At 39.9% G+C, this 25,067-nt stretch overlaps 1 protein-coding gene across 21 annotated transcripts in view; it reads right to left on the bottom strand.

Moving 5' to 3' along the window:
• LMLN (leishmanolysin like peptidase) overlaps window positions 1–25,067 on the bottom strand; it is a 112,550-nt gene that overhangs the window by 80,207 nt on the left and 7,276 nt on the right. For 16 of the 21 annotated variants that reach the window (XR_008624980.1, XR_008624984.2, XR_008624981.1 and 13 more), the window contains exons 2-9: window positions 18,133–18,230; window positions 17,535–17,565; window positions 16,438–16,520; window positions 15,834–15,951; window positions 11,863–12,041; window positions 8,306–8,411; window positions 6,482–6,576; window positions 1,724–1,841 (exon numbers count right to left, since the gene is read on the bottom strand). Coding sequence is in view for 7 of the 21 variants with exons in the window: in XM_003806439.4 (XP_003806487.1) it covers window positions 1,724–1,841; window positions 6,482–6,576; window positions 8,306–8,411; window positions 11,863–12,041; window positions 15,834–15,951; window positions 16,438–16,520; window positions 17,535–17,565; window positions 18,133–18,230 (828 nt within the window). In the remaining 14 variants the exon portion in view is untranslated. The remainder of the gene's footprint in view (window positions 1–1,723; window positions 1,842–6,481; window positions 6,577–8,305; window positions 8,412–11,862; window positions 12,042–15,833; window positions 15,952–16,437; window positions 16,521–17,534; window positions 17,566–18,132; window positions 18,231–25,067) is intronic. The other 5 variants (XR_008624978.1, XR_008624979.1, XM_055110832.2 and 2 more) reach the window with 2 other exon arrangements.

Raw genomic sequence — 25,067 nt, 5'->3', positions numbered from 1 at the left:
TTTTAGCTGTCCAAAAAAATCGATTCTGGCCAGACACAGTGGCTCACGCCTGTAATCCCAGCACTTCAGGAGGCCAAGGCGCACGGATCACCTGAGGTCACCAGTGCCCCCTCTGTTGTGATACCTCAGGATCCGTGGTACTATTTCTATAATGACTGATCATTTGGTGTCTGTATTAGTCAAGGTTCTCCGGAGAAACAGAACCAATAGGATGTGTGTATACATCTATATATATGTACACACAGAGAAAGAATATGAGATGAGGGGAGGAAGAAATTTCCTTTTTTCTTTTTTTTTTTTTTTTTTTTTGAGACAGGGTCTCACCCTGACCAACATGGTGAAACCCCCGTCTCTACTAAAAATACAAAAATTAGCCAGGCTTCGTGGTGGGAGCCTGTAATTCCAGCTACTTGGGAGGCTGAGGCAGGAGAATCATTTGAACCCAGCAGGCAGAGGTTACATTGAGCTGAGCTCGTGCCATTGCACTCCAGCCTGGGCAACAAGAGGCAAACTGTCTCAAAAAAAAAAAAAAGTTGCTCAGTAGAATAAAACCTTGCTCATTGGGTTCTATCTGTCCTTTAGTTAGAGATTTTCAGAGATGGGAAATAGCCCAAGAGCAGTGCAGAACTTTAGAAGTCAGAGAGCTGTACAAAGTCAAGGAAAAGGGGAAAGGAGAATAGCCATGGTACCCAAATATTTGGCCCAGATATTCTGGATGTTTCTGTGAAGGTGTTTTCTGGAATGAGAGTAACATTGCAATGAGTGGACTCTGAAGTAAAGATCACCTTCCATAATGTGGGTAGACATCACCCAATCAGGAGAAGGCCGGAAGAGAACAAAGACTGACCTCCCCTGAATAAGAAGTCATTCTGCCTTTGGACTCCAAGGGCAACAATCCCCTGAGTCTCCAGCCTGCTGGCCTATCCCATCGGATTTGAACTCGCCAAACTTCCACAGTCATGTGAGCCAAATCCTCAAAAGTTACCTCTTGGCCAAGTGTGGTGACTCATGTCTGTAATCCCAGCACTTTGGGAGGCTGAGGCAGGAGGACTGCTTGAGCCCAGGAGATCGAGACCAGCCTGGGCAACATAGCGAGACCTCATCACTACAAAATAATAAACAAAATTAGCTGGGCGTGGTGGTGCGTGCCTGTAGTCTCAGCCACTTGGGAGGCAGAAGTAGTAGGATCACTTTGGCGCAGGAGACAGAGGTTGCAGTGAGCTGAAAACACTACACTCCAGCCTGGGTGACAGAGTGAGACCCTGTATCAAAAAAAAAAAAGAAAGAAAGAAAGAAAATAAAAGAAAAAAGAAATCTCTTCCTCCCCTCCTCTCTCGTATTCTTTCTTTGTGTATACAGATGTATAGATATATACACACATCCTATTGGTTCTGTTTCTCTGGAGAACCTTGACTAATACAGACACCAAAGAAAATGATCAGTCATTATAGAAATAGTACCAGTGGTCCTAAGAGGCATCACAACAGAGGAGGCACTGGCCTAAAGCACTGGGTGGGATAGGAGCCGTGAGAGCCATTGCCAAGTTTCCATTTCCTCAGATTTCTCGTGGCCCGTAGCTTCATTGCATTCCCTTTATATGACTTTTCCTACTATAGGCTCTAAAATATTATAAGTTCTTAAACAATAATGATGAGTAAAGAAAGGACCACAGTAAAGGAAAAGAACAGATGGCTCATGAGACGTGAAGTCTGATAATACTTACAACAACACGAGGCGTTACCAGGAGATACACAGTGTGACGAACTATCTTATTATCTCGAACATCCCATAATCTCTCCACTTTTCGAACTACTTTATCACTCCACTGATATAATCCCAGACTGTAATTATAGAATTAAAACACAATTATTACTGAAAATTCACCATTTTAAATATAAAAATATTTACATTTACTGTAAAAAGTCTTTATAAATATCAATATGAAATTAAAATATTTGAGAACCTCCTATGTATCAAGTCCAAACAAAGTACTTGATAAGTATTTTCCTTTCTACATTTTTTTAAATTTAATTTTTTGGTTGGGTGCAGTGGCTCACACCTGTAATCCCAGCACCTCAGCAGGCCGAGGTGGGAAGACTGCTTGAGCCCAGGAGTTTGATACCAGCCTAGGCAATACAGGAAGACCTTGTCTCTACAAAAAATTTAAAAATTAGCTGGGCACAGTAGTGCAGGCCTGTGGTCCCAGCTACACAGGCGGCTGAGGCAGGAGAATCACTTGAGCCCAGGAGGTTGACGCTGCAGTAAGCCATGTTCGTGCCACTGCACTCCAGACTGGGTGACAGAGCAAAACCCTGTCTCAAAAACAAAATAAATAAAATAAAATAAAATAAGCCAGGCATGGTAGTGTGTGCCTGTAGTCCCAGCTACTCGTGAGGCTGAGGCAAGAGGATCACTTGAGCCCAGGAGTTCAAGGCTGCAGTTAGCTATGTTCACACAGCCGCACTCCAGCCTGGGTGACAGAATGAAATCCAGTCCAAAAAAATTGTTTTCAATTTATTTTTTATTTTTTGTTGAGACAAGATCTGCTATGTTGCCAAAACTGGTCTCGAATTCCTGGCCTCAAGCCATCTTTCCACCTCAGCCTTTCAAAGCTCTGGGATTACAGGCGTGAGCCACTGGGCCTAGCCCTGATAAGTGTTTTAAATTTCATCTTTTCAGCAACCCTATGAGATTATCATCACTATTTTGCAGATAAAGAGACAAAAGTTCAGGGAGATGAAGTAACTTGTTCAAGTTCACATAGCTAGCACTTGGCTAAGATGATGATGAATTACTTCCTTTTGACAAGTGTACAGGATAAAATGAAAGCAAGTTCACAGATATCCAAGTATATAAGGAAACATAACCAACAAAATGCCATATTAATTTAGTGGGAAAGTAGAATTTATCTAACAACTGCTGTGAAGCTGATTATCCATTTAGAAAAAAAAGGTTAAATCCCTTTTTCACCACATACAAAAATAAATTCCAGAAAGTCAGAAGCAAAAATGACAGCGTAAAAATCTCTCAAAATTCTCTCCTCTATGAAAAAACCACCCAACTTGGTGAAATCAACTTCTTAAACTTTGGAAATTAATCAAAGATTTATAGCAATGCAGAAAGCATTTATTCATGAAAAATTGATGAATCTCCGTAGAAACAGGAGCGGTGTGGTGCGTTTCCATGCCCTCTCTCCAGCTTTCGGGCAGCCTTGAAAACCGACAGCCCACAATCATGGTGAAAACCAGTAACCTGACAGCCACTGTAGCAGGCAGAACAGGGTTAATTGGAAAAATGAATTTAAAAACATGCTCTAACTATATATCTACAAGAGACATAGTTTAGACTAAAGAACACAAATAGGTGGAAAGTAAAAGGATAAAAAGATATACTACATAGGCCAGGTGCAGTGGCTCACACCTGTAATCCCAGCACTTTGGGAGGCCAAGATGGGCGAATCACTAGAGGTCAGGAGTATGAGACCAAACCTGGCAAACATGGTGAAATTCCGTCTCTACTAAAAATACAAAAATTAGCCAGGTGTGGTGGCACATGCCTGTAATCCCAGCTACTCGGGAGGCTGAGGCAGGAGAATCACTTGAACCTGGGAAATGGAGGTTGCAGTGAGCCGAGATCGCGCCACAGCACTCCAGCCTGGGTAACAGAGTGAGACTCCATCGAAAAAAATAATAAAATAAATTTAAAATAAAAATAAAAAACTAGATGAGCATGGTGGCACACTCCTGTAGTCCCAGCTACTCAGGAGGCTGAGGTGGGAAGATCACCTGAGCCTGGGAAGATCAACACTGCAGTAAGCCGTGATCGTGATTGTGCCACTGCACTGCAGCCTGGGCAACAGAGTGAGACCCTGCCTCAAAAAAAAAAAAAAAAAAAAAAAGGGGTAAATCCAGCATAAAGATATAACAATTATAAACATATATGCACCTTACAAAAGAATCCCAAAATACATAAATCCAAAAAAATTTCAAATGCATTGAAGCTATAAATGTAAAGAAATCGAATAATAATTTACTAGAATAAATGTAGGAGAATATTTTTATAATCTTTTGAGGCCTTAAGCAACAAAGAAAAAAACATTGGGGTACAGTGGCATGTGACCGTAGTCCCAGCTGCTTGAGAGACGGAGGCAGGAAGCTTGCCTGAGCCCAGGAGTTCGAGACCCACCTGGGCAATATAGTGAGACTCCATCTCAAAAAAAAAAAGATGAATTTAATGATAAAAAACTTAAAAACTTTTCTATACATGGCAAAAGCATGATAAATGAAATAAAAAGATAAACTAGGAGAAATATTTATAATAAGCATGAAAAAGGAGTAATATCTCTAATTTATAAAGAACTCCTACAACGCGATTAGAAAGGGAAAATTAACCTAAAAGACTGGACAAGGAAAATAAATAGGCAGTGTACAAAGAGAAAATGCAAATGGCTAAAACCTCACTATAGTCCTGGAAATACAACAATGAGATACCATCTTTTAATCCATCAAATTGGGCTTAAAAATAAAAAAGATCTATAATATCCAATACTGATAAAGTGGTAACAAAAGCACTCATACACACCTGGTGGGAATGTGCTTTGCTATACCTTTTAAAAAAAATGTAACATGGCAGTTTCTATTAAAATTTATAGTGTAAACAGATTTTAAATCAGCAATCCCAGTTTGGGAAATCTACCCTGCATAAATAAAAGCACTACTACAAAAGTAACACATTTATCTATTATAGAAAATTACGATGGATATCAATTTTTATTTTTCCCTGTAACCTAAGTCATTTTTTTTCTGGCTTATTCCCTAGACTACTTCTACCATTTTCCTATAAATCTTTCATTCTCAGTAAAAGAACAGAAAATATGAAGAGAGTTTTCTTTTCCAATACTGTTTTGTAAAAATTTTGGCCGGGCGCGGTGGCTCACGCCTGTAATCCCAGCACTTTGGGAGGCCGAGACGGGTGGATCACGAGGTCAGCAGATCGAGATCATCCTGGCTAACATGGTGAAACCCTGTCTCTACTAAAAATACAAAAAATTAGCTGGGCGTGTTGGCAGGCGCCTGTAGTCCCAGCTACTTGGGAGGCTGAGGCAGGAGAATGGCGTGAACCCGGGAGGCGGAGCTGGCACTGAGCTGAGATTGCACCACTGCACTCCAGCCTGGGCGACAGAGCGAGACTCCGTCTCAAAAAAAAAAAAAAAATTTCAAACATATTAAACATAGGCCGGGTGCGGTGGCTCATGCCTGTAATCCCAACACTTTGGGAGGCCGAGGCGGGCAGATCACCTGAGGTCAGGAGTTCGAGACCAGCCTGGCCAACATGGTGAAACCCCGTCTCTACTAAAAATACAAAAATTAGCCAGGCATGGTTGCAGGTGCCTGTAGTCCCAGCTACTAGGGAGGCTGAGGCAGGAGAATGGCGTGAACCCTGGAGGCGGAGCTTGCAGTGAGCCGAGATCACACCACTGCACTCCAGCCTGAACGACAGAGCGAGACTCTGTCTCAAAAAGAAAAAAGAAAAAAAATTTTCAAACATACAGAACATTAAAAGAATTGTTTACTAAACACCCTTATAATCAACCAGCTCACCTAGATTCTGTAATTAACATTTTGTTGTATTTGTTATCACGTTATCTGTTCATCTAACCATGCCTTAGAGAGGTTGTTTTTAATTCCTGTTTTTCCATGGCAAGGCAACGTTTACACATAAGTAGTGAACAAAGCCAGCCAGAAAATAAAGTTTTTACCTTATTAATCACTCCAATCTCTCTTTATCATTCATACTTCAAGATTAACAGTTTCCCCAAATACAGTTAAAGCAAAATCCAATTCTTTATATCTGTAACAACTGAATTTATTACTCTATTATCTTCATTTTTACTGGAAGGCTTCTCTTTTTTTTCTTGAGACAGTCACTCTGTCACCCAGGCTGGAGTGCAGATGCGTGATCACAGCTCACTGCAGCCTCAGCCTCCTGAGCTGAATTGATCCTTCTGCTCAGCACCCCAAGTAGCTGGGACTACAGGTGCATGCAACCATGCCTGGCTAATTTTTGTATTTTTTTGTAGAGACAGGGTTTTGCCACGCTGCCCGGCAGGTTTTGAACTCATGGGCTCAAGCAATCAGCCCACCTTGGCCTCCCAAAGTGCAGGATTACAGGCATGAGCCATTGTGCCTGGCCGGAAGGTTTGATGCTTTTGAGGAATATCCTCAATGCAAGGAAGCACTGCAAATTATCAGCTTAAGAATGGTTCTTGTGTGTGGGTATCTCTCTCCTCCTTACTTACATCTCACAAGTTATGTTTTCATAAAATGGCCTCTTACATCCCATTTTGTTTTAATATCTACAATTTCCTTAGGTTTGCCATGAAGACATTATTATTTATGGCATCTAATATACTGTGATTCTCAGATTCTAGTCTTAGCACCCTCCTAAAAGAGGAGAACAAGAGCAACAACAACAAAAATACCTATAATTAAAAGGTGGGAGGCCATCTGCAAATCTTGAAGTGAGAGGATTTCCATCTTTATCATGGTAGAACGCAAACAGCCCAGCAGAGAAACCCTATAAGAAAAAGTTCAAAATGTCTTCAAGTGAAAAACATCAAGGCTGATTACAGGCCTGCGATCAAAAGAGAGCACTGATACTAACGGGAACGTAGAAGCACCATGCCAGTGCTTCTGTAGGAACTTCTCCTACGCTGGAATTGAACAACAATTAAGTGTTCCATATTTATAAATTTTAAATTCTGATTACTTGAGGTAAATATTTCTAACGAGAAATTTTCTAAAATGTATTATATATTTTAAATTTATATTCAGTAGAAATACTACAAACATTAATTACTGTCGTATATTTCCAAGCACGACTAGAATTTTAAAACCATAAAGAACACCAGCTGTTGTGTTTTTAATTCCTGTTTGCTTTGTGTGTGTGTGTGTGTGTGTGTACATTATGAAATGGTTTTGAAAGTCTGTCTGCGTTTTAAAGTTATTTTGGCCTTCTTATATATATAGAAGAATCCTCCCAAAGTTCTGGGATTACAGGCGAGAGCCACCGCGCCGGGCCCTTCTTCCTTTTTTGGGAAGGTATCAGCTATCAGGTATCACTTCTGAACAAGAGCTGGACCAGAGCTGAAAAGATGGAAGCTGGAGACTGAGATACGTGGCCAAGACCGACACTTGCTTACAATAAATTTAATTAAAAATTACTGGGAAGATAAACATTCGTATGTGTTCAAATAAACATGTAAAAAAATATTTAGCTGACACTTTCCTTTCCTTTAATTTGAGGAAGTGGCAAATCATTACTACTTTCTCCCTATAAGGATTTTCACATGGTTATCAGAAGCGGCAGCAGAAGGGCTGGGCGCGGTGGCTCACGCCTGTAATCCCAGCACTTTGGGAGGCTGAGGCGGGGGGATCACTTGAGCCCAGGAGTTCAAGACCTGCCTGGGCAACATGGCGAGACCCCCATCTCTACTAAAAATACAAAAATTAGCAGGGCATGGTGGTGCGTGCCTGTGGTCCCAGCTACTCTGGAGGTTGAGGTGGGAGGATCATTTGAGCCCAGGAGGTTGCAGCAGCAGAGGGCTGGATATAGTGGCTCACCCCTCTCATCTCAACACTTTAGGAGTCTTGAGACAGGAGGATCACTTGAGCCTAGGAGTTTGAGACCAGCCTGGGCAACATAGCGAGACCTTATCTCTATCAAAAAAAAAAAATTAGCCAAGTGTAGTGGCACATGTCTGTAGTCCCAGCTACTTGGGAGGCTGAGGTGGGAGCACTTGAGCCCAGGAGGCTGAGGCTGCAGTGGGCCATCATGGGGCCTCAAAAAACAAACAAACAGCAGCAGCAGCAGCCCAGGGCTCTGCCGTATCTATATACTTCCATAGGCCTTTCAGTATCGTTCATTTTTCAATCTTAGAATTTTAAAAGAGGAAAAAGCTTTATAAATCTTTCTGTTTGTTTGTTTGATACAAAGTCGGCCTCTACCACCAGGCTGGAGTGCAGTGGCACAATCTCGGCTCACTGCAGCCTCAACCTCCCTGGGCTCAAGCCATCCTCCCACCTCAGCCTCCCAAGTAGCTGGTACGACAGGTGCACACCACCATGCCCCGCTAATTTTTGAATTTTTTTGTTATTATTATTATACTTTAAGTTTTAGGGTACATGTGCACGAACATGAGTCTAGGAATCCACATCACCTTAAAGTGGAATATATGTATAAAAATGAGAACATACTAAGCAGAAAATCAAGGCATGAAGGAAAGAACAGTAAGGCTAGAATTTACCAGGGCATGAATAACCTCATGTTTCACTGTGGACAGCATCCCAACAAACTCCTGAGGCTGGGTAGAGATCATATTTGGACACAGGTTAGCATATCCTGCTATTGGCCTGTCAAAACAGACATTGAATTTTTAAATTACACTCCAGAACAATATTTATTAACATTTACTTCTCCATCAAATACTGCTCAAGGACAGAAAAATCTTTGCAAAGTATCCAATGCAATTTTGTACCATCACTATCTTACTTTTAAGACATGTATCCTCTGCTTTCCTATGGCATGGCAAATCAACCCCTATTTCCACAAAAGGACATACTTGATTATACTTTAATGTGAATTTTTGAAATATATCAATATAATACCCAAAAAAGAATGAACTGAAAGGCTCAAATTCTAACACTATTTTAGTTGCAAAATCCATATTTGACTTCAGCATTTCAGTATATCTACGGGCACAGAGACAAGCAGGTAGAGAGGAAAGCAGTTATCAAATGGGGCAATAAATGAGTGGTTCAGATTGCTGAAAGTCGCTGGCCCTTCTTATCTGTTTGCTATTCCCTTTCTCCTGCTCCAACACTGCCTACATTCACATAAATATTTCTACCTTCCCATCATCTTCTTCCAAATTCTACACCCTTTAGAATCTACACACTTCTACATCTCTCTCTGTGCCTAGAACCTGCAAGTCCAAAGGCAGACTAGGACTCAAGAGTCCAGAGTAATTCAGTTCCACCATGAGCCTCCCTGTCTTTCAAAAGCTGTGGCCAATGAACAATGCCGAGGAACCCCAAGCTCAGTTCTCCTACCACTATCTTAACATCTTACATAGAAACACCACAAACCTCATCAAAGTATAACTGCCTATTTATAAAGTACATTTATCTTATTTAAATTGTTAAATACTTTATATTTTCTTCATAGGTAATAGCAACAGACATAGAATTAGAAAAAGTATGAATACAATTCTTTTATTTAAAAATTGCCACAGTGACCTTTAAAATATAAAATGGATTTCACTTCCAGGCTTAAAACTCTTCAGGGGCTTCCTGCAGCACTTGGAAGAAAACAATCCTGCCTGCCTGTCAAAGCACCTGTCCTCCGACAGTGTCCACTGAGGGGCTCCTGAAGCAACAGGTGCACATGGCTTCTGCCTTCACAAGCTCTCCCCACATCTCTTTATTTGGCTACAGCCTATCAATGTTCAGGTTGCAGCTAACGTTTCACTTTTTCAAAGAGGTCTTCCTTGTTCAATTGATCTACAAGGTGTTTCCTCTTTTATTCTCCTCTATGTTACAACATTCTATTCATTTTCTATGAAGTATTTATCATACTTTGAAATCACATATTTATTTGCAGGAATATTTAATACCTGTCTCCTTCTGCAATTCATAAGTTCCATGAGGCAGATGCACATCTATACTTTGTTTACCTCATCTGTTGGCTGCTCAAATATTCATGAAATGAATTAATACAATATAGCAATTGTGAAGGAAGGTTTCACTTCCTTGAAAAAGAAGAACTCAAGGCCAGGCGTGGTGGCTCATGCCTGTCATCCCAGCACTTTGGGAGGCCAAGGCAGGTGGATCACCAGAGGTCAGGAGTTCAAGAACAGCCTGACCAACATGGCAAAACCTTGTCTCTACTAAAAATACAAAAATTAGCCAGGTGTGGTGGTGCGCACCTGTAGTCGCCGCTACTCAGGAGGCTAAAGCAGGAGAATCACTTGAACCCAGGAGGTCGAGGCTGCAGTGAGCCGAGATCATGCCATTGCACTCCAGCCTGGGCAACAGAGTGAGACACCGTCTCAAAAAAAAAAAAAAAAAACAAAAAAAATGAAGGTAACTGCTTTTTCTTCTAACGTATCTAGGAGAAGTTAGTTAACTAATTCATGTGCATAAAAGGACCACTGCTGAGGTGTTAAACATCCATCTATCGGTCAAAACACGAGCTGAGGCCAGGCACAGTGGCTCACACCTGTAATCCTAACACTCTGGGAGGCCAAGGCAGGCAGATCACCTGAGGTCAGGGGTTCAAGACCAGCCTGGCCAACATAGTGAAAGCCCTGTCTCTATTAAAAATACAAAAATTAGTCGGGCATAGTGGTGCACACCTGTAGTCCCAGCTACTTGGGAAGCTGAGGCAGGAGAATCACTTGAACCCGGGAGGCAGAGGTTGCAGTGGGCCAAGATCACACCACTGCACTCCAGCCTGGGTGACAGAGCGAGACTCTGTCTCAAAAAAAAAAAAAAAAAAAAAGACTAGCTGACTCCCTTTGAAGTCAGCTAATCGCTAATCTCAAATCTAATCTCACTGAGATCTGAGAATGTTACATACAATCTATTCTGAGACATATGGCAATTTCTACTGCCTTTACTTGATTTGTCTGGTGTGTGACAGGCAATCTTCTGCATATATAACTTTTCATTTCAAAGCTGAGCTGCTTCACAGGAAAAATTTTTGAAATCTTTTGTAAATGAAGAGAACTCTGAATGTCTAAGTGATGTTTGGCTAAGTGAATCACATATAACAAATTACATGACAATTAGATGATCAGTCATTATTAACACCTTTCTTCACAGTTTTAGCACAGAAGTCCTAAAATTAAAGTTCAAATTGTTGCCTTAGAGCAGGAGTCACCTGGAAAGAAAATTCTCTTGACAGTGGACTTATTATTATTATTGTTGTTTTTTGGACACAGGGTCTGGCTCTGTGGTCCAGGCTGGAGTGCAGTGGCGTAATCACAGCTCTCTGCAAGCTCTGCCTCCCAGGCTTAAGCAATCCTCCCACCTCAGCCTCCTGAGCAGCTGGGACTACCGGCGCACGCCACCACTCCTGGCTAATTTTTGCATTTTTTGTAGAGACAGAGTTTCACCATGATCCACCCGCCTCAGCCTCACAAAGAGCTGGGATTACAGGTGTGAGCCACTGCACCCAGCCATTTTGTTTTTTCTTTTTTGTGGGGGACAAGGTTTCACTCTGGTGCCCAGGCTGGAGTGCAGTGGCATGATCACAGCTCACTGTAGCCTCAACCTCTCAGGCTCAAGCAATCCTCCCACCTCAGCCCCCTGAGTAGCTGGGACCACGGGTGCGTGCCACCACACCTGGCCAATTTTATTTTTTGTCAAGATGAGTTCTCACTATGTTGCCCAAGCGGGTCTCGAGCTCCTGGGCTGACGTGATCCTCCCACCTCAGCCTCCCAAAGAGCTAGGATTATAGGCGTGAGCCACCACACTTGGCCCACTTGACAGCAGACTTTTTCTTTGGAATTTTGGCAAAAACGATAGGATCAAAATGGAAGAGGAACGGCAGGGAGAAAAGTCAAACGAAGTGCTTCACTGTTCTCTCTTTCACTTTGACTAAAAACTTGGGTTATCACATTAATAACAGTCTAATCACGGTCTCCTAACCCCACTCCAAACCCAGGCAGCATGCTATTCCTGTCTACCAGAGGCGATCTGGCAAATGCACGATTCCTGTAATCTTAACACTAAAAATACAGTTTGCTTTAAGAGTCCCCACATTAGATCTTGGAAACTAAGTCCCGGAGGAAAGTTTACCTGTCCATGTTTGCCTCCTGCTGACAATAGGCTGCATAAGAGATGATGTTTTCATGGCTGCATCTCTCGGTGGCCAGAGCACCAACGTAAAGAACAAAGTCTGCATCTGAGATGCCTTCTTGGTCTGGTACACCCACTGCTCCATGAGGCCACTTACCCCCACGGTAGACCCGGCATTGCTGCACCCACGGGAGACACCAGAAGGCCAGAACAGAGACAAAGTTAGCTGTAGTGGCATTTAATCTTATAGTAAAATCTACACTATAAACACAGTACAATTTAATCTTTATTATCCCTAAACTTTTATCAAAAGCCATACCTCCCTGTCTACTCAATACCTAGCTCTAATTCTGAATTTATTTTAATGAAATGTCCACTTTACATAAAATGATCATAAACCTATAATCTCAATTAAATAATTCCTATTTACAAAGGAAGGCCAACCAAACAGGATGCTGAAAAGACAGAAATATAAAAGGTTTTAAAACTCTGAAACTAGATGAAGGGATTTCCCTAAAAGTAGCTTTTTTTTCAACTTTCTTTGAATCTACAATTAATTCTAAACTAAGTGGTAAAAAAAATCTTACCTAATGGAAATATATTTCCTATTATAATGTAATTCACATCTTGTTAAAAATTCAAACAATATAAAGGTATGCGTCATCTCCCCTTGTTTCTAATCTTCTAAGCAAATCTTTTATTATTAAAAACAAAATTTTTTTTGAGGCAGAGTCACTCTGTCACCCAGGCTGGAATGCAGTGGCGTGATCTCAGCTCTCTCCTGCCTCAGCCCCCCAAGTAGCTGGGATTACAGGTGCCTGCCACCATGCCCAGCTAATTTTTATATTTTTAGTAGAGACAGGGTTTCACCATATAGGCCAGGCTGGTCTCGAACTCCTGAACTTGTGATCGGCCTGTCTTGGCCTCCCAAAGTGCTGGGATTACAGGCATGAGCCACCGCACCCAGCCTAAAAGTGTATTTAATATATATAGACGGGGTCTCACTATATTGACCAGGCTGGTCTCAAACTCCTGGCCTCAAGCAATCCCCCCATCTTGGCCTCCCAAAGTGCAGGGATTAGGGATTACAGGCGTGAGTCACCGCACCTTGCCCAGCAAATCTTATTTGCCTCTGTAATGGTCGCTTTTTTGAAAGCTACTTCTATCAGAATTCCCAAGTAATCATAATCTCCAAATTAGAAACAGAAAAATCAGTAAATTATTATTTTTAAGGTGTAAGCAATGCTTGTAGAGGGAAAAAAACCAAATTCTCATTTCATTTAATAGAAAATACACATTGTTTATTCTTCCTTCTCTAACACACGCGTTTATAATTTTTAAAATCAATTACTTTAGGGAGTGGGAGCTGAGGAGATGTTGGTCAAAGAATACATGTTTATAGTTAGAAGGAATAAGTTCAAGAGATCTGTTGTAAAGCACAGTGACTATGGTTAATGACAATATGCTGTATTCTTATTTATTTAGTTAGTTTAGTTTAGTTTTGAGCCAGAGTCGGTGTCTTGCTCTGTTGCCCAGGCTGGAGTGCAGTGGTGTGACCTGGGCCCACTGCAACTTCCGCCTCCTGGGTTCAAGCTTCTCCTGCCTCAGCCTCCTGAGGAACTGGGTCTACAGGCACCCACCACCATGCCCAGCTAACTTTTGTATTTTTAGTAGAGAGAAGGTTTCACCGTGTTGGCCAGGCTGGTCTTGAACTCCTAACCTCAGGTGATCCGCCCACCTCAGCCCCCTAAAGTGCTGGGATTACAGGCGTAAGCCACCATGCCTGACCTTGTAGTTTTTTATTAAGCAATAGCTTAGCTTAGGCATAGTCTGAGATATTATTATTTATCTAATTATTTTTGAGACAGGGTCTCACTCTGTCACCCAGGTTGGAGTACAGTGGGAAGATCGTAGCTCACTGCAACCTAGACGTCCCCAGCTCAGGCAATCCTCCCACCACAGCCTCCCAAGTGGCTGGGACCACAGGTGCACACCACCACTCCTGGCTAACTTTTTGTATTTTTTGTAGAGACAGGGTTTCACAATGTTGCCGAGGCTAGTCTTAAACTCCTGGAGTCAAGCAATCTGCCTGCCTCAGCCTCCCAAAGTACTGGGACTACAGGTGTAAGCTACTGTGCCCGGCCTAAATTTTTTATTTTTTTGATATAAGTAATAGATGTTCAATAAGAAAACTCAGAACCTCACAAAAATCTCCATAACTTACGAAAGAAAAGCACTTTCTCCAACAATCTCTTAAAGAAATGATTAACATTTTTATATGTATCCAGATTTAACATGTATACTTCCAGATTGTTTGATAATTTTTTATGTATCCAGATTTAACGTGTGTGTAAACTTCCAGATTGATAATTTTTATATGTATCCAGATTTAATGTGTGTACTTCCAGATTGTTTGATAATTTTTATATGTACCCAGATTTAACATGTATACTTCCAGACTGTTGGATAATTTTTTATGTATCCAGATTTAGCGTGTGTGTACTTCCAGATTGTCTGATGATTTTTATATGTATCCAGATTTAATGTGTGTATACTTCCAGATTGTTTGATTTTTATATGTATCCAGATTTAACGTGTGTGTACTTCCGGATTGTTTGATGATTTTTATATGTATCCAGAATTAACGTGTGTGTACTTCCAGATTGTTTGATAATTTTTATATGTATCCAGATTTAACGTGTGTATACTTTCAGATTGTTTGATGATTTTTATATGTACCCAGATTTAACGTGTGTATACTTCGATTGTTTGATAATTTTTATATGTATCCAGATTTAACGTGTGTGTACTTCCAGACTGTTGGATAATTTTTTATGTATCCAGATTTAGGGTGTGTGTACTTCCAGATTGTTTGATGATTTTTATATGTATCCAGATTTAACGTGTGTGTACTTCCGGATTGTTTGATGATTTTTATATGTATCCAGAATTAACGTGTGTGTACTTCCAGATTGTTTGATAATTTTTATATGTATCCAGATTTAACGTGTGTGTACTTCCAGATTGTTTGGTAATTTTTATATGTATCCAGATTTAACGTGTGTGTACTTCCAGATTGTTTGATAATTTTTATATATATCCAGATTTAACGTGTGTGTACTTCCAGATTGTTTGATAATTTTTATATGTATCCAGATTTAACATGTGTGTACTTCCAGATTGTTTGATAGTTTTTATATGTATCCAGATTTAACATGTGTGTACTTCCAGATTGTTTGATAATTTTTATATGTATCCAGATTTAACATGTGTGTACTTCCAGATAGTTTGATAATTTTTATATGTATCCAGATTTAATGTGTGTACTTCCAGATTGTTTGATCATTTTTTATTGTCTGTGTTTCTATACTTTCAAATAAAATGGGCTAACTGCATACTGATTCGCAACCTTTTTTTCATGTAAGAGCTTAAACATCTTTCCAAGTCAGTACATAGAGATCTCCTTCACTTTTGAACAACTGCACAGTATTCTACTACGTGGTTATACCATAACTTAACTAATACCCTAAATAGGCATATTTACAGTTTTGCAAAGAACACCTTTAAACATATATTACGTAGCCATTAGTATTTTGTGGAATAAATTTCTAGGTTGGGTTGAGGCATACATATTTTTTATCTTAAGAGATGTCAGACTGTCCTTTAAAAAACTGAGATATATGCCTTGCTAAAAGATATTTTGGAAGACAAGATAATATTCTAAGCTAAACTGATTCAGCAGACCAAGATAAACAGGGGCAGGGAGGCCTGTGGGGAGGAGTGAAGAAAGAAAATACCATTAAACTCACTTGAAAGCTAATAAAAGAATAAAATCAGCATATCTGTGATTACTTTTTGTAGACCAAGGAAGCTACTAAGCCTTTGAACTTGAATCTGTAAAAATTCTGTGACACTCACAAATTCAAAATCCCCTCAGGTGTAAAAGCACTGCCAAGAGCAGGGTGAAATACCTGGAGATGTTCCTCAGGAACAATAACAGGGCCGCACTTTGTGTGTGTGGCACACTCCCCGGTGCAGTACCTGTGAGGATCGTTTTCCTTCCGGAGGTATTGGTTTGTTGCACATTGTCTTCAGTCCATTTGTACATCAAAGTTTAAATACAAAAAAGAGAATATTTTATAGCAGTTAAAAACATGGAAACCAACTGGTAGCTGCTATATTACTTCATTAATAACGTTACTATTTTAGTCAGGAAAGTAGCTAAGAAAGAATTTGGGTTCTATAGGAAATCCTCTTGATTTGGGTTTTTAAACACCCAAATACTTCATAAAGCCAACACTGTATCCACATGAAAGAGGGAAAAAGGTGATCTGGAGAACAGGGGATAACTACACCCAGAAAAAATTCAGTAGACCATCTCACAATGAAAGGTCAGGGAAAGAATGATTATCCAGCAGGTGCTTTTTTATTCTTTTTAAATACCTTGCAGTTAGGTCCCTAAGAACAAGCATAATAAAATTATAGTATAAGTTTCGTACCTTGCCATGTTCATAGAACGAGAAAGGCAGAGTACTAAACGGCTGAAGAAAATGATCTGTGTTTCATGTGACATACCTGCTAAGTAAGATAGCACCCGCAGGTCGACGGACCTGAAAAGTCTTCTCTAAATAAGAAATCGCTTGTGGGAAAAGCTTGTTCTAAATAAAAGTTAAAAAAAAAAAAACAAACAGAATTATAAGGAAGAGATAAATTATATTTAAAAGAAGCAAACACAGGATAGTAATGAAAAAAAGCTTTATAATTCTGGAATACAGATACTAGTTAGTCAAGGTTGTATGGCAAGGGGTAGGAAGAGAGTAAGTCTAGGAGGAAAAGAATTTCCCCCATTTTCTAGTTCAGCTTGGGAAAACAGCATTAGGCAGAAATTTCTTTCCCTAGCCCCATTTAAATAGAAAGCCAGAAAACATACATCTCAACTATTTTTTATTTTTAATTAAATATTACTTTCCTTCGATACTACACCTTTAACAAAACTGCGATATATCTCAACTATTAATCTAGATTACTATGAATGATGGACTGACTTAGATGATTCCAACACTAAGATAGTTTATGTTAAGAAAATCTTACCTTTAATTAAAGTCACCAATTTCTGTCGCCCATAGTGAACTGGCTTTGTGTGTGTGCATGTGTGCGTGCGTGTGTGTGTGCATGTGTGCGTGCATGCGTGTGCATGTGTGCGTGCGTGTGCGTGCGTGCATGCGTGCACGTGCGCATGTGTGTGCGTGAGTGCATGCGCGCGCGTGTGTGTGTGTCTCCATACAGTTAAAAATCTGATGTGGTTATCAGGTCAATCAATCCTCAGGAAAATAAACATTTCCACCAAGAGAACAGTGTTGTCAATGTGTTTCAAAAATTGTTTTTCACCCTATTCTCTGCATGATTTGCTCCCCAAAAACTTGAGAAAGCAAGCAGAAAAATGAGAAGACTGATTATCAAATTATAAAAAAAGACTAATTTAATGCCCAATACCAACAAAGTTTTCATGAGAGCATCACAAAGACACCTTTTGTGAAATGATCAGCACTTTCACTACCAACACCTTTCACTCAGTCACAAAAGTCATGTATATATTTTTCTTTACTGAAGTAGAATTTCCATGCAATAAAATTTTAAGTGTCCAATTCAAGTTATGAGTATTTATTACATACCTTTACAAGATTCTTTTTCTCAGGGAGCAACCTGAAAATAATGACATAAAAACATAAGGATTACCTCTCAGAGGCATAGCACATGTAATCAAGAAATAACCATAAAAATGGGCAACCAGCAGGCCTTGGGCCTGCTCTGCCTACGGAGCAGCCATTCTTTTATTCCTTTACTTTTCTAATAACCTTGCTTTCACTTTACTCTAGGGATTTGCTTCTAATTCTTTCTCATGAGAGATCCAAGAACCCTCTCCTGGAGTCTGGGCCAGACCTCTTTCTGGTAACACTAGTACTTATTGAAGAGTACCTTCCAGGTCTGTTACTGTCCACATCCAAGTAGATCCACATTTGTTCTGTTTAAATTATTCATGACTGACCAGGAAAGGAAGATGGTAAAAGAAAATTATTCATAAAGACTTTAATCATATCCCGTGGCTTTCATATTTTCAGACTAAAATGCATTTTCAGCTTAATTCCATTTTGAAGCTACACTAGTCCTTAAGTTTTATCTATGGATTCTTAGAACTTCAGGTAACAGACAAAAATATCTTTAACATTTAGATTAATAATGAAAAAGATGACAATACAATGGTGTACTTACTCTTCAACACTTTTATCATAGACAGTCTTGATTCTTAAATGCTCATCAACATCTCTCTTGACCACATGATTTGCCTTAAGATGAACTTTATTTATGACCTGAAAAAAGGAAATGAATTTGAAAACTTTTTAAGACACACAGATTAACCCACTGCGATCCAAACTTAAAATTAATGAACTAAATTTCAAGTGTAATACCCAGAGAAAAAGTTCTGTGGCCCATATTCCACCGTGTCAGCATTCTTGAACCTCAAAGCTCTCCCAAGCAAGGGCTGCCATTTGGAAGGCAAGAACCATAAATTCAAGTCACATGACTAAATCATTATGGATACAGTAGCTGCCAAAAAGCTTTTAGGGTTCTCTGTCACTTATTTCTAGTTTCTTATATAATTTCTAGTTTAGCCAATTTTGAGTCTTGAGAAAATGACAGGAAGAGACCAAAAGTATCTTCAATTACTTTAAAAGAGGACAAAAATTTATTTATGAAAGAGGTTTCCATTTTGAATTTTTTCTCCAGTTCTCATTTACTATTTACATGATTTTTTCAGGGATGAACAAAAGAAGTCAAGAAAGGTCTCAGCAGTATCAACACTTTAGGAAACTCTTGATGTACAAAAGAAAAAATTGTGTTAGCTTAACTAAAAGTAAGCTGTATACTATCTCACTCATATAATTCCAGCAATGGACAACCACATTTTTATTTTTATACTATTTCTGCAGATTTATACAAGAAAATAGAATTCTATATTTTGTAGAAAACTACGTTTGATCTATTAATATAACATAGTAACAGTCATAGATTTTCACAATACGTATTGCCTGCTCTGCTACGATGGCCTGACACCCTACCTCCAGTATTTTACTCATTCCATTCCAACCTATCTTCAGGTAACAGATTATTTTATGGCCCTTAAAAAACCATCAGAGGCCAGACACGGTGGCTCACGCCTGTAATCCCAGCACTTTGGGACTTTGGGAGGCTGAGGCAGGCAGATCACAAGGTCAGGAGACTGAGACCATCCTGGCTAACATGGTGAAACCCCATCTCTACTAAAAATACAAAAAAATTAGCTGGGCATGGTGGCAGGTGCCTGTAGTCCCAGCTACTTGGGAGGGTGAGGCAGGAGAATTGCTAGAACCCAGGAGGTGGAGCTTGCAGTGAGCCGAGATTTTGCCACTGCACTCCGGCCTGGGCAACAGAGCAAGATTCCGTCTCAAAAAAAAAAAAAAATCAGAAATGTCTGAGCACAGCATATGGATATGGTACATTTTAGGAACCCATTACATGACTAACCTCCCCACAGATAACACATTACAAAGTCCGGACAAAATATACTGTCTGACAGTATTTGGGGGAGGGAGAAAGACAGAATCTGCAAGAATCTACTCTTGGAATACAGGAATTATATCTCTGAGATTTGCAAGTCTAACTTTTGCTTGAGAGCACTACCTAATCTGTGTCTCTTGGAGTGACAGGAAGTCAGAGCCTCACTGGCTTGAGGAGCTACAGCAAAATGTTCAGAACTTGTATCACCAGAAAATTAGAAGTTAGAGAGGAAATCTTGCAAGAGAAGAAGACACAGAAGGTACCCCAAAATCTGCATATGAAACCCAGTCAAATATTTGACTGACCACTAAATTCCTTGGCTGACAATGAAATTACATATGTATGCGATAAAACCCAGCAAAGAATAAATGTTGCCAACAACAGGAGATAAGAGTTTGGAATTTTGAACACAGTTAAGTTAAACGCCAGCTACAAAAAAAAAAAAAAAATTCTTCAGAGAAATACAACAGAATCCAGACTTTACAATGTATTATCTATGGTGTCCATTATTTAATAAAAAATCAGCAGCAATGAGAACAAAATGGGAAAATGAGATCCACAATGGGGGAAAAAGCAGGGAATAGAAACAGACCCTAAGATGACCTGAATTTAAACAACTAGTTTAATGCAGCTGAAATGTGTTCAGGAACTTAAAAGAAAACATACACATAATGAGTAAGCAGATAGTGAACCTCAGAAGAGACACTATGAAAAGAACCAAAGAAAAAAGAGCCAAATGGAAACTCTAGAGCTTAAAAGTATAACAACTAAAATGAAAAATTCATTGGGGCCGGACACGGTGGCTCATGCCTGTAATCCCAGCACTTTGGGAGGCTGAGGTGGCTGGATCACTTGAGGTCAGGAGTTCCAGACCAGCCTGGCCAACAAGGTGAGACCCTGTCTCCACTAAAAATACAAAAATTAGCCAGGTGTGGTGGTGCACACCTGTAATCCCAGCACTCCAGAGGCTGAGGCAGGAGAACTGCTTGAACTCGGGAGATGGTGGTTGTGGTGAGCCAAGACTGCACCATCACCCTACAGCCTGGGTGACAGAGCGAGACAGTCTCAAAAAAAAAATTCACTAGAAAGAATTAAAAGAAGATTGGAGATGGCAGAAGCATCAGTGAACTTGAAGATAGATCTAGACATTATCCAATCCGAAGAAGAGAAATGAAAAAGACTAAAAAAAAAAAAGAACAGAACCTCAGAGAATGGGTACCAAGCAGTCTAGCAGATATGTAATTAGAGTCCTACAAGGACAGGAGAAAATATGAGACAGAATATATATTTGAAAGAAATAACAGCTAAAAAATTTCAAATTTGGTGAAAGACATCAACTTACAGATCCAAGAAGTTCACTAAACCTCAAGCAGGATAAAAAACAAACAAGGCTGGGTGCGGTGGTTCATGCCTATAATCCCAGCTACTCAGGAAGCTGAGGCATGAGAATCACTTGAACCCGGGAGGCGGAGGTTTCAGTGAGCCAAGATCATGCCACTGCACTCCAGCCTGGGCAACAGAGTGAGACTCTGTCCCCAAAAACAAACAAACAACAACCAGGTACATCATAGGCAAACTTGTGACATCTAAAAATAAAGATAAAATATTGAAAGCAATGAGAGAAAAACAACACATTTGATATGGTTTGGCTCTGCATCCCCAGCCAAATTTCATCCTGAATTGTAATCCCATGTGTCAAGGGTAGGAGGTGACTGGATCATGGGGGTGTTTCCCCATGCTGTTCTCATGATAGTGAGTGAGTTCTCACAAGATCTGATGGTTTTATAAGCAAGCCTCTGGCATTTCCCCTGCTTGTACTTCTCTCTCCTGCCACCATGTAAAGAAGGTCCTTGCTTCTCCTTCGTCTTCCACCATGATTGTAAGTTTCCTGAGGCCTCCCCAGCCATGTGGAACTGTAAACCACTTTCCTTTATAAATTACCCAGTCTCAGGTAGTATCTTTATAGCAGTGTGAGAACTAACACAACATTATACATAGGAAGGGAAGAGAAGTACAAATGGCACTGACTTTCTGTGAAGAACAATAAAGAACAGAAGACAATGAAGTAAACAGGAAAGGGCTAAAATAAAGAAATTCAACACAGAAGTCTATATCCAATGAAAGTACCCTTCAAAAATGAAGAGGAAATAAAGACATTTCACATACATCTGAGAAAATTCATCACCAGCAGACCTACACTACAGGAAATGCTAGAAGAAGTTATGCGTGGGAATGGAAATAACACAAAAGGGTAACCTGTTTCTGTAGGAAGGAATAAAAGCTATTGGAAATGGTAAATATGTGAATAGATATGAAAGACTATTGTGCAGAAGAGTCAACACAGCAGGTCAGAGATTGCTGCTCTCTGTAGGAAGTCCTGCTTGCAAGGTTGACCTTTTGCTGGCATCTGGAAGTGTCATTTAAAACTTCACTAGGTTATAAGGATGGCTCATAGTGTCTAAACTATTTGCAGAAACAATATGGTTTATGTTGAACATTTGCTTGCTTCTGGAGTCTGAAATTTCAGTGGCTGAAATTTTGTCTACATGACCAGCCTCCAATAAAAACCCTGGACTCTAAGAATCAGGCAATCTTCCCTGGTAGACCACACTTTGTGCACGCTGTCACAACTCACTGCTGAAGGAATTAAGCAGGTGTAAGTGACTCTACTAGGAGAGGACTCTTGGAAGTTTTTGCCTAATTTCCTCTAGTCTTTGTCCCATGATCCTTTGCCCTTTGCTGATTTTACTTTGTATGCCTTCACTGTAATAAATCTCAGCTGTGAGTATGACAACAAGCTGAATCTAGTGAGGCCACCTAGCAATCACCAAACCTGGAGTGGTCTTGGGAATCCTCAACACAATTATACACACTTCTTTTCTTCTGTTAATTTCTTTGGAGACAAATAAAATTTAAAGCAAAAATTGTAAAATTTTTAATTGTGAAGTTTATTTTTTTATTTATTTTATTTATTTATTTTGGGTTTTTTTGAGACAGTCTCTCTCTGTTGCCCAGGCTGGAGTGCAGTGGTACAATCTTGGCTCACTGCAACCTCCGCCTCCTGGGTTCAAGCAATTCTCCTGCCTCAGCCTCCTGAGTAGCTGGGATTACAGACACCTGCCACCATGCCCAGCTAATTTTTGTACTTTTGTAATTTTAGTAGAGACAGGGTTTCACCACGTTGGCCAGGCTGGTCTTGAATTCCTGACCTCAGGTGATCCGCCAGCCTCGGCCTCCCAAAGTGCTGGGATTACAGGCATGAGCCACGGTGCTGGCCTAATTGTGAGGTTTAAAATATATAAAGAAGTCATATATTAATATATTTACAATATTATATTACAACAACAGCAAAATGAATGAAATTATGCTGTTGAAAATGATATCATAAGTACACTACATATATTGTAGTCACTGGAGCAAACACTCAATATTTTGTGCTGTACATTCTGCTTCAGTACGTGTGGGACATTCACCTAGCTAGATCATATTTTGGGCCATAAAACAAACTTTAAGACATAAAAGAACTGGTAAAAAGGATGCTCTCTATCAATAACAAAATTCGACTAGAATGCAATTTCAGAACAATATCTGGGAAATCCCCAAATACTTTTGAAAAAAATCAAACAACAAACTTCTAAATAACCCTTAGTTAGTAGAGAAAATTACAAGGGAAATTAGAAAATAGAACTAAATGAAAATAAAATTACAAGTTAATATTTGTGGGATACAGCTAAAGGAGTATTTAGAGGAAACTGATAGCTTTAAATGCCTATTTTAGAAAAAAGATCTCAAATTCATGATCTAAGGTTCCACCTTAAGATACTAAAAATATATATATATATATTAAACTCAAAGAAAGCACTAAGGCTGGCACGGTGGCTGATACCATGCTCCCACTTTGGGAGGCTAAGGTGGGAGGATTGCTTGAGCTCAGGAGTTCAAGGCTGCAGTGAGCAGTGATCATGCCACTGCACTTCAACCTAGGCAACAGAGTGAGACCCTATCTCAAAAAAAAGAAAGACAGAGAGAATACAAACTACCAATGTCAGAAACTACACAGAAGATATCACTATAGACTTTCCAGCCATTTAGAGATGATCATAAAGGAATGTTATGAAAAACTTCATGTCCATAAATTTGACAACTTAAATGAAGTGAAATTCTTTGAGAGACATAACTTAATAAAACACTGTTAAGAAATAAATAACCTGAATAGTCCAATATCAAAGTATATGAGTTCATAGTTTATGACTTTCAAAAAAGAAAATTCCAGACTGAGATGGCTTAATTAGTGAATTCTACTAAACATTTAAGGAAGAAACAACACTGATTCTACAGAGACTCTTCCTGAATATAGAAGAAAATGGGACATGTCCCAACTCATGCTATGAGACCAGCATTATCCTGATACCAAACCTGTGTTGCAGGAAGTCAGGGACCACGAACGGAGGGACCGGCTGGAGGTGCGGCAGAGGAACATAAATTGTGAAGATTTCATTTTAATATGGACACATATAGTTCCCAAAATTAATACTTTTATTTTTGTATGGCTGTCTTTACTGCAATCTCTGAACATAAATTATGAAGATTTCATGGACATTTATCAGTTCCTAAATAATACACTTACAATTTCTTTTCTTTTTTTTTTTTTGAGATGGAGTCTTGCTCTGTTACCCAGGCTAGAGTACAGTGGTGCAATCTGAGCTCACTGCAAGCTCACGCCATTCTCCTGCCTCAGCCTCCCAAGTAGCTGGGACTACAGGTACCTGCCACCACACCCAGCTAATTTTTTTTTTGTATTTTTAGTACAGACGGGGTTTCACCGTGTTAGCCAGGATGGTTTCGATCTCCTGACCTCGTGATCCGCCCGCCTCGGCCTCCCAAATTGCTGGGATTACAGGAGTAAGCCACCGCGCCCAGCGTACTCTTATAACTTCTTACGCCTGTCTTACTTTAATCTCTTAATCTTGTTATCTTCGTAAGCTGAGGATGTACATCACCTCAGGACCACTGTGATAATTGTATCTAACTGTATAAATTGATTGTAAAACATGTGTGTTTGAACAATATGAAATCAGTGCACCTTGAAAAAGAACAGAATAACAGCAATTTTAGGGAACAAGGGAAGACAACCATAAGATCTGACTGCCTAAGGAGTTGGGCAGAATAGAGCCATATTTTTCTTGTTGCAGAGAGTCTATAAATGGATGTGCAAGTAGGGAAGATATCACTAAATTCTTTTCCCAGCAATGAATATTTAAGACCCTGGGAAAGGAATGCATTCCTGGGGGGAGGTCTATAAATGGCCACTCTGGAAGTGTCTGTCTTATGCGGTTGAGATAAGGACTGAAATATGCCCTGGTCTCCTGCAGTACCCTCAGGGTTATTAGGGTGGGGAAAAACCCCACCCTGGTGAATTTGAGGTCAGACCAGTTCTCTGCTCTCAAACCCTGTTTTCTGTTGTTTAAGATGTTTATCAAGACAATACGTGCACCGCTGAACACAGACCCTTATCAGGAGTTTTTGATTTCGCCCTTGGCCTTGTGATCTTTGCTTTGCCCTTTGCCTTGTGATCTTTACTGGCCTCAGAAGCATGTGATCTTTGTTCT

Source organism: Pan paniscus, chromosome 2 (assembly GCF_029289425.2).
Source record: "Pan paniscus chromosome 2, NHGRI_mPanPan1-v2.0_pri, whole genome shotgun sequence".
Lineage (NCBI taxonomy): Eukaryota > Metazoa > Chordata > Mammalia > Primates > Hominidae > Pan > Pan paniscus.
This window is presented reverse-complemented; position numbering and strand designations above follow the sequence as displayed.